This window comes from Acipenser ruthenus, chromosome 54 (genome assembly GCF_902713425.1).
Source record: "Acipenser ruthenus chromosome 54, fAciRut3.2 maternal haplotype, whole genome shotgun sequence".
Taxonomy (NCBI): Eukaryota; Metazoa; Chordata; class Actinopteri; order Acipenseriformes; family Acipenseridae; genus Acipenser; species Acipenser ruthenus.
Genome location: NC_081242.1, coordinates 32,669 through 46,481, shown reverse-complemented (window position 1 = coordinate 46,481; position 13,813 = coordinate 32,669). Strand labels below are relative to the sequence as shown.

Sequence of the window (13,813 nt, the reverse complement as noted above, 5' to 3'; positions counted from 1 at the left end):
ATTGTATTCTGTACATGCTGTTGATGTACGTCACGGTTTGATTTTGAATTGAAGCGGGGATGGCAGCTGTTGTTGTGTAGTGTGGGTGACGGGGGGGGGTGGGGGGGTGTTGACACACACACACACACACACACACAGGGAAGCAGGGAGTCTACTCTTTCATTGTTTGTGAAATGCTCAGGTTGGTTAACAGCACACACAGTCACTGGTTTCATAACCTCTTTCTCAATGTGTGGTGCAATGGAAGCATCAGCACAGATAGGGTTCCCAGAGAGGATAAACTCTGGTGATGCACCTTTATCCATGACACTGCAGACAAATCAGGAGAGGGGGGAGAGAGAGGAGAGAGACTCCCCCTCTTCCATCTCCCCATCCCTCTTCCTGTCTCCTCCTCTTGCCTTCCTTCTCTTCTCTAGTCTGGTGTTTTTTGCTTTGACTGATCTGCTCTGACAAGCCTAGACTTGAGTTTCTCTCTTAAAACAGCAGCTGCAGCTCATATAATATTCAGAAAAAAATAAGGCACTGGAGCCCAAACGCTGGTCTGCTTGACTCAGTTTGTTTCTTCCAGTTCTACCTTAGATGTTGAAAACATATAAAGAGGGATAGAGATGGAGGAGGGATAGAATCAAATTAAGCGACACTGTTTTTGTTTAAACAAGGCACCTTTTATTTATTTGTGTAAAAAGAGCCGACACATTTTTATATATTTTTTCATAAAACCTTTTTTTTTTCTCAAAGCAAACAAGCAAAAATGTTTTTTATTTAATGTACCAAAGTTCTGTATAAACCTAAAACACACACACACACAAAATCAAATCTTTTGGTCCTAATTTTTTTTTTTTAATGAATTTTTGATATTTTCAAGTTTTGAGGTTAATGGTTAAAAACAAGGCTAATACTCAGCTGAAACTTTCCAAACACATTTTTTTTTCTCCTATATATAGCATTAGCACCTCCTTCTGGTTAAATACTGTTACTGCGCAGTTGTCGCATTTAAAGGGAATGTTTTTCTTAAAGGGGGTGTATTTTTAATCCCCTGGTCCCTGAAGAAGTCCTCGCTGCATTCTGTTCTGTATCAGTTCAATGTGATCTTTGGTTAGCTTTGATTAGGGTTACCATGTGGCTCCTGATTAACCGGACGCTGTGAGACAGAACGGGATTTCAAACTTGCCCCTAAATTGAAATAAATGAAGGTGTAAATGAACCATCGTTAGCTACAATTAATAATGGTGCTTAAATACCCGCATGCGCGTCAAATAATTGTATTATACCAAGAATGAATTGCAGCCAGTCGCTATTTTTTTCTGTTTCTTAAAATTCAATCGCCCATATTATTCTGCAAATACTATTTCATCATTATCTCGTTGCTCTATCGATAAATTAGCTATTCGTTCATTAAGATCTGATCAGAAGCAGCTGATCAGTGTGAATTGTTTGCTACGCCCAAGCAATTCCACCACAGCAGGATTAATCTCAGCAAAGGTGGAGCTCATTTATACGTGAATTAGTTTCAATTTAGGGGAAATTATGAAATCCCGGTCTGTCTCAAAGCGTCCGGTTAATCTGGAGCCATATGGTAACCCTAGCTTTGATTCCAGTGCATTTGACCCAAGAGAATTAGTGGAGACATCGGTACAATACTTTAACGCAATTAAAATAAAAAACAATCCAATAAAATGATCTTGAAATACTGCATTATTTATAACATAGCTTCTCTACTTCTCCAACTGAGTTACCCGCACTTGGCTACACGGTTACTGTAGTATTGCATCTTGTGATCTGTCTAAGAAATTCTGTTCGAATTTACAATTTAGAGATACAAAATAAAAAAGAACGCACTAGATTCAATGGCAAATGTTTTCGACATGTTTTCGACTATTTCCCCACTTTCTTCTCCAGTTCACAGATTCGCTTGTTCTGTTCCTCCACGGTCGCCTTCAGCTTCTTCACTTCATCAAGCACACTCTGCAAGTCCTGGAACAGAGGCAGAGGTCAGACAGGGTCAGATAAAGACAGAGGTCAGACAGGGTCAGATAGAGACAGAGGTCAGACACGGTCAGATAGAGGCAGAGGTCAGACAGGGTCAGATAGAAGCAGAGGTCAGACAGCGTCAGATAGAGGCAGAGGTCAGACAGGGTCAGATAGAAGCAGAGGTCAGACAGCGTCAGATAGAGGCAGAGGTCAGACAGGGTCAGATAGAAGCAGAGGTCAGACAGCGTCAGATAGAGGCAGAGGTCAGACAGGGTCAGATAGAAGCAGAGGTCAGACAGTGTCAGATAGAGGCAGAGGTCAGACAGGGTCAGATAGAGGCAGAGGTCAGACAAGGTCAGATAGAGGCAGAGGCTGGGGTCTTGTTGACCGGCGTGTTAATGGGTGTTACTGGTTTATACTGGTTGTGTTACTGATTGTGGTACTGGTTTACACTGGTTGTGTTACTGATTGTGTTACTGGTTTACACTGGTTGTGTTACTGGTTTATACTGGTTTATACTGGTTGTGTTAATGGTTGTGTTACTGGTTTACACTGGTTGTGTTACTGGTTTACACTGGTTGTGTTGCTGGTTTGTACTGGTTTATACTGGCGGTACTCACGCTGGCCTTGGTGCTCGGCCGGGCGGTAGCCGTGGTTTTGGCGAGTAGCGTCTTGTTCACTTTGAACTCTCGCGTTTTTGTCGCTACGAAGCCGTCCTTCAGCGAGATGAGAATCAGCTCCCCGTCCCGCCCAGCGAACCAATCATCGGCCTCGACCGAGGGCTCCGGCCCGACCGTGTCGGGATAGAGGTCCTCCTGGAACATGTCCGACTGGAACGGGACGATCCACACAGAGTCAATATGGGATCAATACACAGTCAACACAGAGTCAATACACAATCCATACAGGATCAATGCTGAGGCGCTACACTTACCTTGCGAGGGACAGTCATCACAATGGGCTCACACTTTCTCTCATGGAGTTTGTAAAACCTGCAGAGAGAAAAGAGATTGAACTGGAAATGATATGAGATTGAACACAAAACACATTCAAAACTCTCACTGCCCCTCCCCTCTCCCCCCCTCACCTAATGATCTCACACTGCCCCTCCCTCTGCTCCTCCCCTCCCCTCCCTCACCTGGCGATCTCACACTTGTTGACCTCCAGCCCTCTCTTGGGCATGTATCCCAGGCCTCTCTGGGACTCCTTGCTGGTGTACATGGAGAGGTAGTGAACGTAGGGCTGCTCGTCAGTGATCTCAAAGTACCGGATACTGCTGTCGCCCTGCAAGGAGGGAGTGAGACACCAAGCTTAATCTGTGTGTCTGTCAGTGTGGGTTTCTGAGTGTGTGTGTGTGTGTGTGTGTGTGTGTCTCAGTGAGGGTCGGTGTGTGTGTGTGTGTATGTGTGTGTGTGTGTGTGTGTGTGTGTGTCTCAGTGAGTGTGTGTGTGTGTCTCAGTGAGTGTCGGAGGGTGGGTGTGTGTGTGTGTGTGTGTGTGTGTGTGTGTGTGTGTGTGTGTTTTTAACCCTACCTTGCCACACAGATACACGATGCCGGTGTCGGGGTCGAAGAAGGGCAACAACACTCCACTGCTGGTGTCCAGCTCCTGCAGAGTCAGAGGCTCCTCCAAGCTTTTCTGAGCAAGAACAAAAAGCATTCATTAAACAGTCCAGTGCAATACAGTTCAGTGCAATACAGTCCAGTGTGTGGAGCTCAGCACTCACCGGGTCCCACAGCGCCACCTGTCTTTCACTCATGCGACTGAAGCCAGTGGTCAGGATCTTCCCCTCCGACACGAAGATCGCGCGCACCGGACGACTCCCTTCATGGGGCTTGTCTTTCTCCTGGAGAGGAGGAGAGGGAGATGGAGAGAAAGGTTATTCCACCGAACTGAGCTGCCTAATTAACATGCTCTCTCTCTCTCTCGCTTTCACTCTCTCATTCTCTCTTTCTCTCGCTCTCTCTGTCCCCCTCTCTCTCTCTCTCACTCACACTGCGCTTGTTCATAAACACTCCACGATTGTTTCAGAGGCTATTTCAGACGACCCTATCTGTGCAGTGGATTTGGTATTGGGCTGTGTATCTCTCACCAGCACCACACTGTGAGTGTCAGGTTGTCTCCCTCACCTGCACCACGCTCCCTCAGTGTGAGTCATGCTGTGTCTGCACTCACTCACGCTCCCTCAGTGTGAGTCATGCTGTGTCTCCACTCACTCACGCTCCCTCAGTGTGAGTCATGCTGTGTCTCCACTCACTCACGCTCCCTCAGTGTGAGTCATGCTGTGTCTGCACTCACTCACGCTCCCTCAGTGTGAGTCATGCTGTGTCTCCACTCACTCACGCTCCCTCAGTGTGAGTCATGCTGTGTCTGCACTCACTCACGCTCCCTCAGTGTGAGTCATGCTGTGTCTCCACTCACTCACGCTCCCTCAGTGTGAGTCATGCTGTGTCTCCACTCACTCACGCTCCCTCAGTGTGAGTCATGCGGTGTCTCCACTCACTCACGCTCCCTCAGTGTGAGTCATGCGGTGTCTCCACTCACTCACGCTCCCTCAGTGTGAGTCATGCGGTGTCTCCACTCACTCACGCTCCCTCAGTGTGAGTCATGCTATGTCTCCACTCACTCACGCTCCCTCAGTGTGAATCATGCTGTGCCACTCACTCACGCTCCCTCAGTGTGAGTCATGCTGTGTCTCCACTCACTCACGCTCCCTCAGTGTGAGTCATGCTGTGTCTCCACTCACTCACGCTCCCTCAGTGTGAGTCATGCTGTGTCTCCACTCACTCACGCTCCCTCAGTGTGAATCATGCTGTGTCTCCACTCACTCACGCTCCCTCAGTGTGAGTCATGCTATGTCTCCACTCACTCACGCTCCCTCAGTGTGAATCATGCTGTGCCACTCACTCACGCTCCCTCAGTGTGAGTCATGCTGTGTCTCCACTCACTCACCAGCACCACGCTCCCTTGGCGTGGATCGATGACTCGGATCTTCTTGTCCTTGCAGGACGTGATGATCTGGCTGCCCGTGGCGTTCCAGCAGGCGCTGTAGATCATATCGGTGTGCATGGAGTCCAGCGTGATGACTGGCTCACCACGAGCCACGTTCCAGATGATCACCACGTTATCACAGCCTGGAACACACACACTGACAGAGTCACAGCCTGGAACACTCAATGTGCATCTCAGTGTGTATCTCTGTGTATCTCTCAGTGTGTCTCAGTGTGTATCTTTCAGTGTATATCAGTGCATCTCAGTGTGCGTCTCTGTGTATCTCAGTGTGTGTCTCTGTGCATCTCAGTGTGTCTCAGTGTGTATCTCTGTGTATCTCTCAGTGTATATCAGTGTGTCTCAGTGTGTATCTCTGTGTATCTCTCAGTGTGTCTCAGTGTGTATCTTTCAGTGTATCTCAGTGCATCTCAGTGTGTGTCTCTGTGCATCTCAGTGTGTGTCTCTGTGCATCTCTGTATGTCTCAGTGTGTATCAGTGTGTCTCTCAGTATATATCTCGGGGTGTCTCTGTGTATCTCGGGGTACCTGCACTCAGAAGCACGTTGTGAGCGGTGGGGTGCCAGTTCAGGATCCCCACTCGCTTAGAGTGCCCCTCCAGGGTGACCACAGGCTCTGTGATTGGTTGAGTCAGACCCCCATCCGGGATCTCCCAGATCTGAAGAGACAGACAGATGGACAGGTAGGCTCTGTTATTCAGTATTCATCATAGATTCTATAGGGTGGGTTTATAGGGAATGTCGAAAGGTGTGTGTGGTGTCTATAGGGGAGTGTATGGTATCTATAGGGTCTAAAGGTTCTAAGGGCTGTCTATAAGGGTTGTTTATGATGTCTATAGGGGTCTATATGAACATATAGGGATGCATAGGGTCTATAGGGTATGTCTGTAGGGTCTCACCATGACAGTGCAGTCCTCTGAGCCGCTGGCGATGATGTCATCGTTGTGCGGACACCACTCGATATCAAGAACAGGACCGGTGTGACCGCAGACCAGCGGCTGAGACATATCAACACGCCCTGTCTGAGAGAGGAGAGAGGAGAGACAGGGATAAACACAGAGAGACACAGAGAGAGAGGAGAGAGGAGAGACAAGGATAAACACAGAGAGACACAGAGAGAGAGGAGAGAGGAGAGAGGGTTAAACTCAGAGAGACATAGAGAGAGAGGAGAGGGACAGGGTCAAACACACTGAGACAGAGAGAAAGAAGCAGAGAGACAGAAACAGATACACACTCAGGCCGTGTTGATGCACAGATTAAGTTGAAACATGTTTGAGCAATTCATTATTAAACTGTGGCACAAAGACAAACACACACACAAACAGAGAGACACACACACAGAGACACTCAGGCAGACACACACACAAACAGAGAGACACACACACACAGACACTCAGACAGACAGACAGACACACACACACACACACACACTCAGACAGACACTCAGACAGACACACACACACAGACACACACACACAAACAGACACACACACACAGACACTCAGACACAGACATACACACACACACACACACACACATGCAGACACACAGACACACAGAGACACAGATGGGGGAGCTTCTACTCAGCATCACACAGCTAACGAAAACCACTTCCTGTTTTCAAGATTACCACTTACTGTGCCAGACTCACGACAAGCACATCACCTTTTACTGTGCCAGACTCACGACAAGCACATCACCTTTTAAGGTCAAAAAACAAATTACTAAAAAAAAAAAAAAGAGAATTTTTACATATCCCAATTTAGTCAAACAGAGAATGAATGAAATAGTTTTAAATACAAACTAACAAAGCAGACTACAGATGTGCAACTGAATCCCTTTTACACGGCGTGTTTACCCCTTATAGATTCTCCCAACAGCACTGTGTGATAAAGCACAGTGAAAGCATGGTCAACCACAGAGTGGTCTGGTAAAGCATAAGAAAGCATTGTAAAGCACAGAGAGGTCTGGTAAAGCATAGGGAAGCATTGTAAAGCACAGAGAGGTCTGGTAAAGCACAGGGAAGCATTGTAAAGCACAGAGAGGTATGGTAAAGCATAGTGAAGCATTGTAAAGCACAGAGAGGTCTGGTAAAGCATAGGGGAAGCATTGTAAAGCATAGAGAGGTCTGGTAAAGCATAGGGGAAGCATTGTAAATCACAGAGAGGTGTGGTAAAGCACAGGGAAGCATTGTAAAGCACAGAGAGGTCTGGTAAAGCATAGGGAAGCATTGTAAAGCACAGAGAGGTGTGGTAAAGCATAGGGAAGCATTGTAAAGCACAGCGAGGTCTGGTAAAGCATAGGGACGCATTGTAAAGCACAGAGAGGTACGGTGAAGCACTATAAAGCAATGTGTTGTAAAGCATGTATGCAGTGTATTCTATATGTATTGTGTATGCAGAGTGTATTCTGTATTGTGTATGCAGAGTGTATTCTGTATTGTGTATGCAGAGTGTATTCTGTATTGTGTATGCAGAGTGTATTCTGTATTGTGTATGCAGAGTGTATTCTGTATTGTGTATGCAGAGTGTATTCTGTATTGTGTATGCAGAGTGTATTCTGTATTGTGTATGCAGAGTGTATTCTGTATTGTGTATGCAGAGTGTATTCTGTATTGTGTATGCAGAGTGTATTCTGTATTGTGTATGCAGAGTGTATTCTGTATTGTGTATGCAGAGTGTATTCTGTATTGTGTATGCAGAGTGTATTCTGTATTGTGTATGCAGAGTGTATTCTGTATTGTGTATGCAGAGTGTATTCCTCTCTCACCTTGCCCAGTGGCAGCACCATGAAAGCTCCGCCCCCGCTGGCCTCCACGATCATGGCCACGTATTTGGGGTTGACGGTGCAGAAGTTGCTGTCCCACGTCATCTGAGAGATGCGGACATCATCGTAGCACTGATCAGATTTCACTGCCTGGCCAAACACATGACGGAACTTACTGGAGCGCACCACCTTCGGAGCCATCGTACTGGGAGAACTGGGAGAGAAACACACAGAGGAACACATCAGGGACTGTTCTAGACTGGGAGAGGAACACATTAGGGACTGGGAGAACATAAGAACATAAAAACATAAGAAAGTTTACAAACAAGGGGTGGCCATTCAGCCCATCTTGCTTGTTTGGTTGTTAGTATCTTATTGATCCCAGAATCTCATCAAGCAGCTTCTTGAAGAATCCCAGGGTGTCAGCTTCAACAACATTACTGGAGAGTTGGTTCCAGACCCTCACAATTCTCTGTGTAAAAAAGTGCCTCCTATTTTCTGTTCTGAATGCCCCTTTATCTAATCTCTACTTGTGACTCCTGGTCCTTTTTTCAGGTCGAAAAAGTCCCCTGGGTCGATATTGTCTAAACCTTTGGGGATTTTGAATGCTTGAATCAGATCACCGCGTAGTCTTCTTTGTTCAAGACTGAACAGATTAAATTCTTTTAGCCTGTCTGCATACGACATGTCTTTTAACCCCGGGATAATTCTGGTTGCTCTTCTTTGCACTCTTTCTAGAGCAGCAATATCCTTTTTGTAACGAGGTGACCAAAACTGAACACAATATTCTAGGTGAGGTCTTACTAATGCATTGTAAAGTTGTAACATTACTTCCCTTGATTTAAATTCAACACTTTTCACAATATATCCAAGCATCTTGTTGGCCTTTTTTATAGCTTCCCCACATTGTTTAGATGAAGACATTTCTGAGTCAACATAAACTCATAGGTCTTTTTCATAGATTCTTTCTTCAATTTCAGTATCTCCCATATGATATTTATAATGCACATTTTTATTGCCTGTGTGCAGTACCTTACACTTTTCTTTATTTATAAATGCCATTTGCCGTGTGTCTTCCCAGTTCGGACAGGGAGGGAAACACATTAGATACTGGGAGAGACTGGGAGAGGGATGCTAAAGGTAGTAATATATACAGCAAGTAAATTCACCAGCCTCTCATTCCTGCCTTGCACCTTTCTTTGGGGACCTGGGTTCTAATCTGGGTTGGGGAGGGCAGTGATGACAGACAGACTGAAGACTGGCTGCCCTATACACTATACCAGGGGCTGTTCGACTGCCGAAGCGGCATTTTTATTTTTTAGCTTTTGCGTGTTTAGAAATTCAACATGAAATAAAACAGGAAGTATCTCTGCAGGACTATGTTAGATCTGAAACCGATAAACCAGAAGAGACTTGACTCAACCTCAAGCCTTCCTGTGAGCTGAGCATTTCTCAGACTCTGTCACTGCAGAGAGAAACTGCCAACGCAACCACCAAGAAGAGAGAGAGAGAGAGAGCGAGAGAGGGAGAGAGAGAGAGAGAGAGAGAGAGAGAGAGAGAGAGAGAGAGAGAGAGAGAGAGAAAATGACTTATAAGGACATAATCTGACACCAGCGTCACACCTCCTATTTCCGGAGTCAAAAAGATTATCCGTTGCTGCCTAATCCGGTCCAGGGTGGGGTAATTTCAAAAAATTAAAACAGGTCAATAAGACTGAATACGGTAGAGTTACCTAACCCTAACCCTAACCCTAAATACACACCTACTTTGAGAGCCACTTTTTTTACAGTGCTGATTTGCTCCTATTGATGTCATTGTAAAGCCTCCTTTAGTATTAAGGACATTGTTATACTATTTACCGTAGTGTACCTTGTTTTGCTATGTTTTTGTAAAATGCATTACCACACCTCTCTGTGCTTTGCAATGCTTCCCTATGCTTTCCCAGACCTCTCTGTGCTTTACAATGCTTCCCTATGCTTTACCACACCTCTCTGTGCTTTGCAATGCTTCCCTATGCTTTACCAGACCTCTCTGTGCTTTACAATGCTTCCCTATGCTTTACCAGACCTCTCTGTGCTTTACAAGCCTTCCCTATGCTTTACCACACCTCTCTGTGCTTTACAATGCTTCCCTATGCTTTACCAGACCTCTCTGTGCTTTACAATGCTTCCCTATGCTTTACCAGACCTCTCTGTGCTTTACAATGCTTCCCTATGCTTTACCACACCTCTCTGTGCTTTACAATGCTTCCCTATGCTTTACCACACCTCTCTGTGCTTTACAATGCTTCCCTATGCTTTACCAGACCTCTCTGTGTTTTACAATGCTTCCCTATGCTTTACCACACCTCTCTGTGCTTTACAATGCTTCCCTATGCTTTCCCACACCTCTCTGTGCTTTACAATGCTTCCCTATGCTTTACCAGACCTCTCTGTGCTTTACAATGCTTCCCTATGCTTTACCAGATCTCTGTGCTTTACAATGCTTCCCTATGCTTTACCACACCTCTCTGTGCTTTACAATGCTTCCCTATGCTTTACCAGACCTCTCTGTGCTTTACAATGCTTCCCTATGCTTTACCAGACCTCTCTGTGCTTTACAATGCTTCCCTATGCTTTACCAGACCTCTCTGTGCTTTACAATGCTTCCCTATGCTTTACCAGACCTCTCTGTGCTTTACAATGCTTCCCTATGCTTTACCAGACCTCTCTGTGCTTTACAATGCTTCCCTATGCTTTACCAGACCTCTCTGTGCTTTACAATGCTCCCCTATGCTTTACTAGACCTCTCTGTGCTTTACAATGCTTCCCTATGCTTTACCAGACCTCTCTGTGCTTTACAATGCTTCCCTATGCTTTACCAGACCTCTCTGTGCTTTACAATGCTTCCCTATGCTTTACCAGACCTCTCTGTGCTTTATCATGCTTTTTGCTTTATTGCATGTTGCTGTGCTTTTGGGGCACTTTAATAAGAATACTATTCTAGACAGTACAGGATGTGGTAGGGTAGCTTCCTGTTTTTTAACCTCTGGTTTACAGCTCATTTCAATTTTGCTGTGCTTTGTTACTGGCAGACCACAGTGAACTTCACACACCCAATGCAGGCAGTGCGCAGGTTCATGAAGTTTGAACACATTTCAGTATAGAGTGAAACTTTGTTTTAAGATAAAAAGTTCAGTATGAAGGCCAATATATATATATATATATATATATATATATATATATATATATATATATATATCTGTGAGTTGAATAGAATCAAATGAAATGGAATGCAACACAATAGAATATAATAGAATGAAATTGGAATGCAACACAGTACAATAGAATAGAATGGAATCGGAATGCAACACAATAGAATCATCTCCCTGGTACTACCTGATGACAAATTAAAGCAGAAAAAATGCAATTATTATATAATCATACTGGTAGGCTCTTTACAGGAAACACTGACATTGTATGTGAAATAACTTCCTAACGGTCTCCCGCCTTCTCTGTTTCCTCTTTTAGAATATGTGTTGCTACTACGGATATATATATATATATATATATATATATATATATATATATATATATATATTATATGTATATATAAATATATATATATATATATATATATATATATATATATATATCTGTACAAATAAGTAAACTAATACACAAACATCTATGAAACTGGTTCTGGTAGCGTAAAGTTGCACCAGAATTATTTTCTGCGACGTAATTTCTGTGCGTTTTTGTTCATCTTTCTAATAACCTTTTTAGATGTATGTAATCGGGAACGAGCCAGTCTTTACAAGAAACCATTTCATTGCACTGATAACTGAGAGGCTTCAACCTGAAATACACTGATTCTTATTTTCCAGATGTACAGTTTCCACAAAATGAATACCATATAGAAAGCGACAGCCTTGATTATTTTGCATGTGTTGTTTCACACCAAGCTAGCAAACTGAATAAGAATAATAGTAATAATAATAATCATTTATTTACTGTAATCTTTATAAAAAATATACAGTTTAGCAAGACAGCCTGCTTCACTGCACACTATTAGTATCACAGACCAGCCTTGTCAGTAATGAAGCTTGTGGGCTCCTGCTTATTCGAGCCTCTGATTAAAATCAATGGTCTCTGACACACATGCTAATAAAGACAGCCGTTCCTACCTCTATGGAGTTTAAAGACAGCAGGTCAGGTTCGGGTGCACGGAAGTAGAGTGAGAGATGTGTTATCAGTAACAGTGACTTTATTTGAGAGAGAGAGAGAGAGAGAGAGAGAGAGAGAGAGAGAGAGAGAGAGAGAGAGAGAGAGAGAGAGAGAGAGAGAGAGAGAGAGAGAGAGAGAGAGAGAGAGGTGGTGACTTCCTCTTTTAGTATAGGCAGCGCTCCACCACCTCACTAAAGATTTTGCATTACCTATGAGACATAATTTAAAACAAAAAAGACTGCATGAACATAATTTAGATCTTTTATTTAACATTCTGTCATCTAAAGAAACTGCAAAATGATATTGCAAAAAAAAAAAAAACCAGAAGGAAGCCATAATAGTAGCACAGTGAGTATTTCATGTTAGATTTGGAAATGTCACATTTTTTAGTCAGTTTTTCTGGAAAACTACAAAGCTGTGTGTAATTAAATGTTAACGTAACATTATTCAGCAGCTTTCATTCGACTTTATGAAGCAAAAATGTGTTCATCTAATGGGGTGATGCAAAACCTTTGGCCATAGCTGTATTCAGGGTCGGCCAAAGCAAACTTACATCACAAGTCAATGAAAAACTACAGGGCATTTCATGATGTGAATCTGAATGTTCACATGTTTCCTGTCTGAAAAGCCCCATTTTAAGTTTTCAAGATTAAACCTTACAAATAAAATTGAAGAGCCAGCATCGCCTACGGTAGTAAAACCTGGAATGGGCGACACTGCTGTGCAATAGGAGTCTTATTTCCATCCCTGCAATTATAATAATAATGCTGGTTAAATATTTTGAAACGGCAGTATATACTTTTTGCATTGTAACTGTCTCCTTGGCTCCCTTCTTCCACAGGCGGTTGTGGTGCCCTCTACTGTTTACAATGGATACTGCAGGTAGATAACTTCAGGGAGATGGGTTTAATGTTAACCCTCGCTATTCCTTATCCAATGCATCGTGCGGTCACTTTGGAGAACTGCTGGTTCTTTAAACCATAAGTTCTTTTTTTTTAACTAAAGACCCAAAACTATGTCTCGCTGCCTACTTGGTACCCATCTCAAATTTTATAATGCAAATAATAATGAAGAAAAAATTAAAATATAAATCAAATCAAGACTAAAAACACACTTCTATAAAATGGCTTTGTTATCTTAGTGGAATTTAATCTCATTTTAAAATTGCTGCATTTGTATTGTGTGTACAGTTATTTAAATATGTTATTGAAATGGTCTGACTGTGGCAGCTGTATGTGTGACATGCTATGCAAATGTATTGTGGTTTGTTCTTTTTTTCTGCTATGTACTGTACAGTGCTTTGAGATACTTATATATAAAAAGTGCTATATAAATGCAATCAATAAAATAAATAAATAAATAAATACACAGAATGCAAAAACGTTAACCCCCTGAGTGGAGTTGGGTATTGGGCTCTGAAGTGCTAATAGGATATTTATAGAGATCCCCGGACTGCCGCAGTTCTGTACCTTCATTGAACCGTCCCAGCTCCTCTGCTTCTCAGTGAGAGACACAAGAAACCTGCTCGCTGTACACTGTATCTGGTCCAGTCATTTCTTATGAGATTTTGCTTCGATTGACCTGTTTAGAATGTTGTAGCCTGTAAAGAACAGCAGATTATTTAAATTATTTCCATGAATCACAAACATTCCAGACTCTTGCGGAGTATTTTTTTATGCAACTAAAAAAAAAAAAAAAAAAAGTGGACGAATTTTTGATTGTCAGATATTCAGTGCTTGAAATGGTGTGGAACATGGTCAGTATAGAGGGGGATGATGATAAGTATAGCGCTTCAGCCAGCCGTCGCAGTAAACGTATTGATCATAGTGGTGGAAGTGAGCTCGGGCGGCTGCACGCCCCCTGGT

The 13,813-nt window shown here is 43.5% G+C and overlaps 1 protein-coding gene across 2 annotated transcripts; it reads right to left on the bottom strand.

Moving 5' to 3' along the window:
* Window positions 1–643: 643 nt before the first annotated feature.
* Window positions 644–13,551, bottom strand: LOC117424938 (coronin-1A-like). 2 transcript variants are annotated; one of them, XM_059016898.1, is made up of 11 exons: window positions 13,418–13,551; window positions 7,747–7,957; window positions 5,877–5,999; window positions 5,507–5,636; window positions 4,923–5,104; window positions 3,697–3,816; window positions 3,504–3,608; window positions 3,110–3,255; window positions 2,906–2,963; window positions 2,592–2,801; window positions 644–1,974 (listed from the first exon to the last, which is right to left on the bottom strand). In XM_059016898.1, exons 2-11 carry the CDS (start codon window positions 7,942–7,944, stop codon window positions 1,876–1,878), a joined length of 1,371 nt encoding a protein of 456 aa, XP_058872881.1. In that variant the 5' UTR covers window positions 7,945–7,957; window positions 13,418–13,551; the 3' UTR covers window positions 644–1,875. The 2 variants fall into 2 exon arrangements, with proteins under 2 accessions (XP_058872881.1, XP_058872880.1); XM_059016897.1 differs by lacking the exon at window positions 13,418–13,551 and adding an exon at window positions 11,909–12,031.
* Window positions 13,552–13,813: the final 262 nt, after the last annotated feature.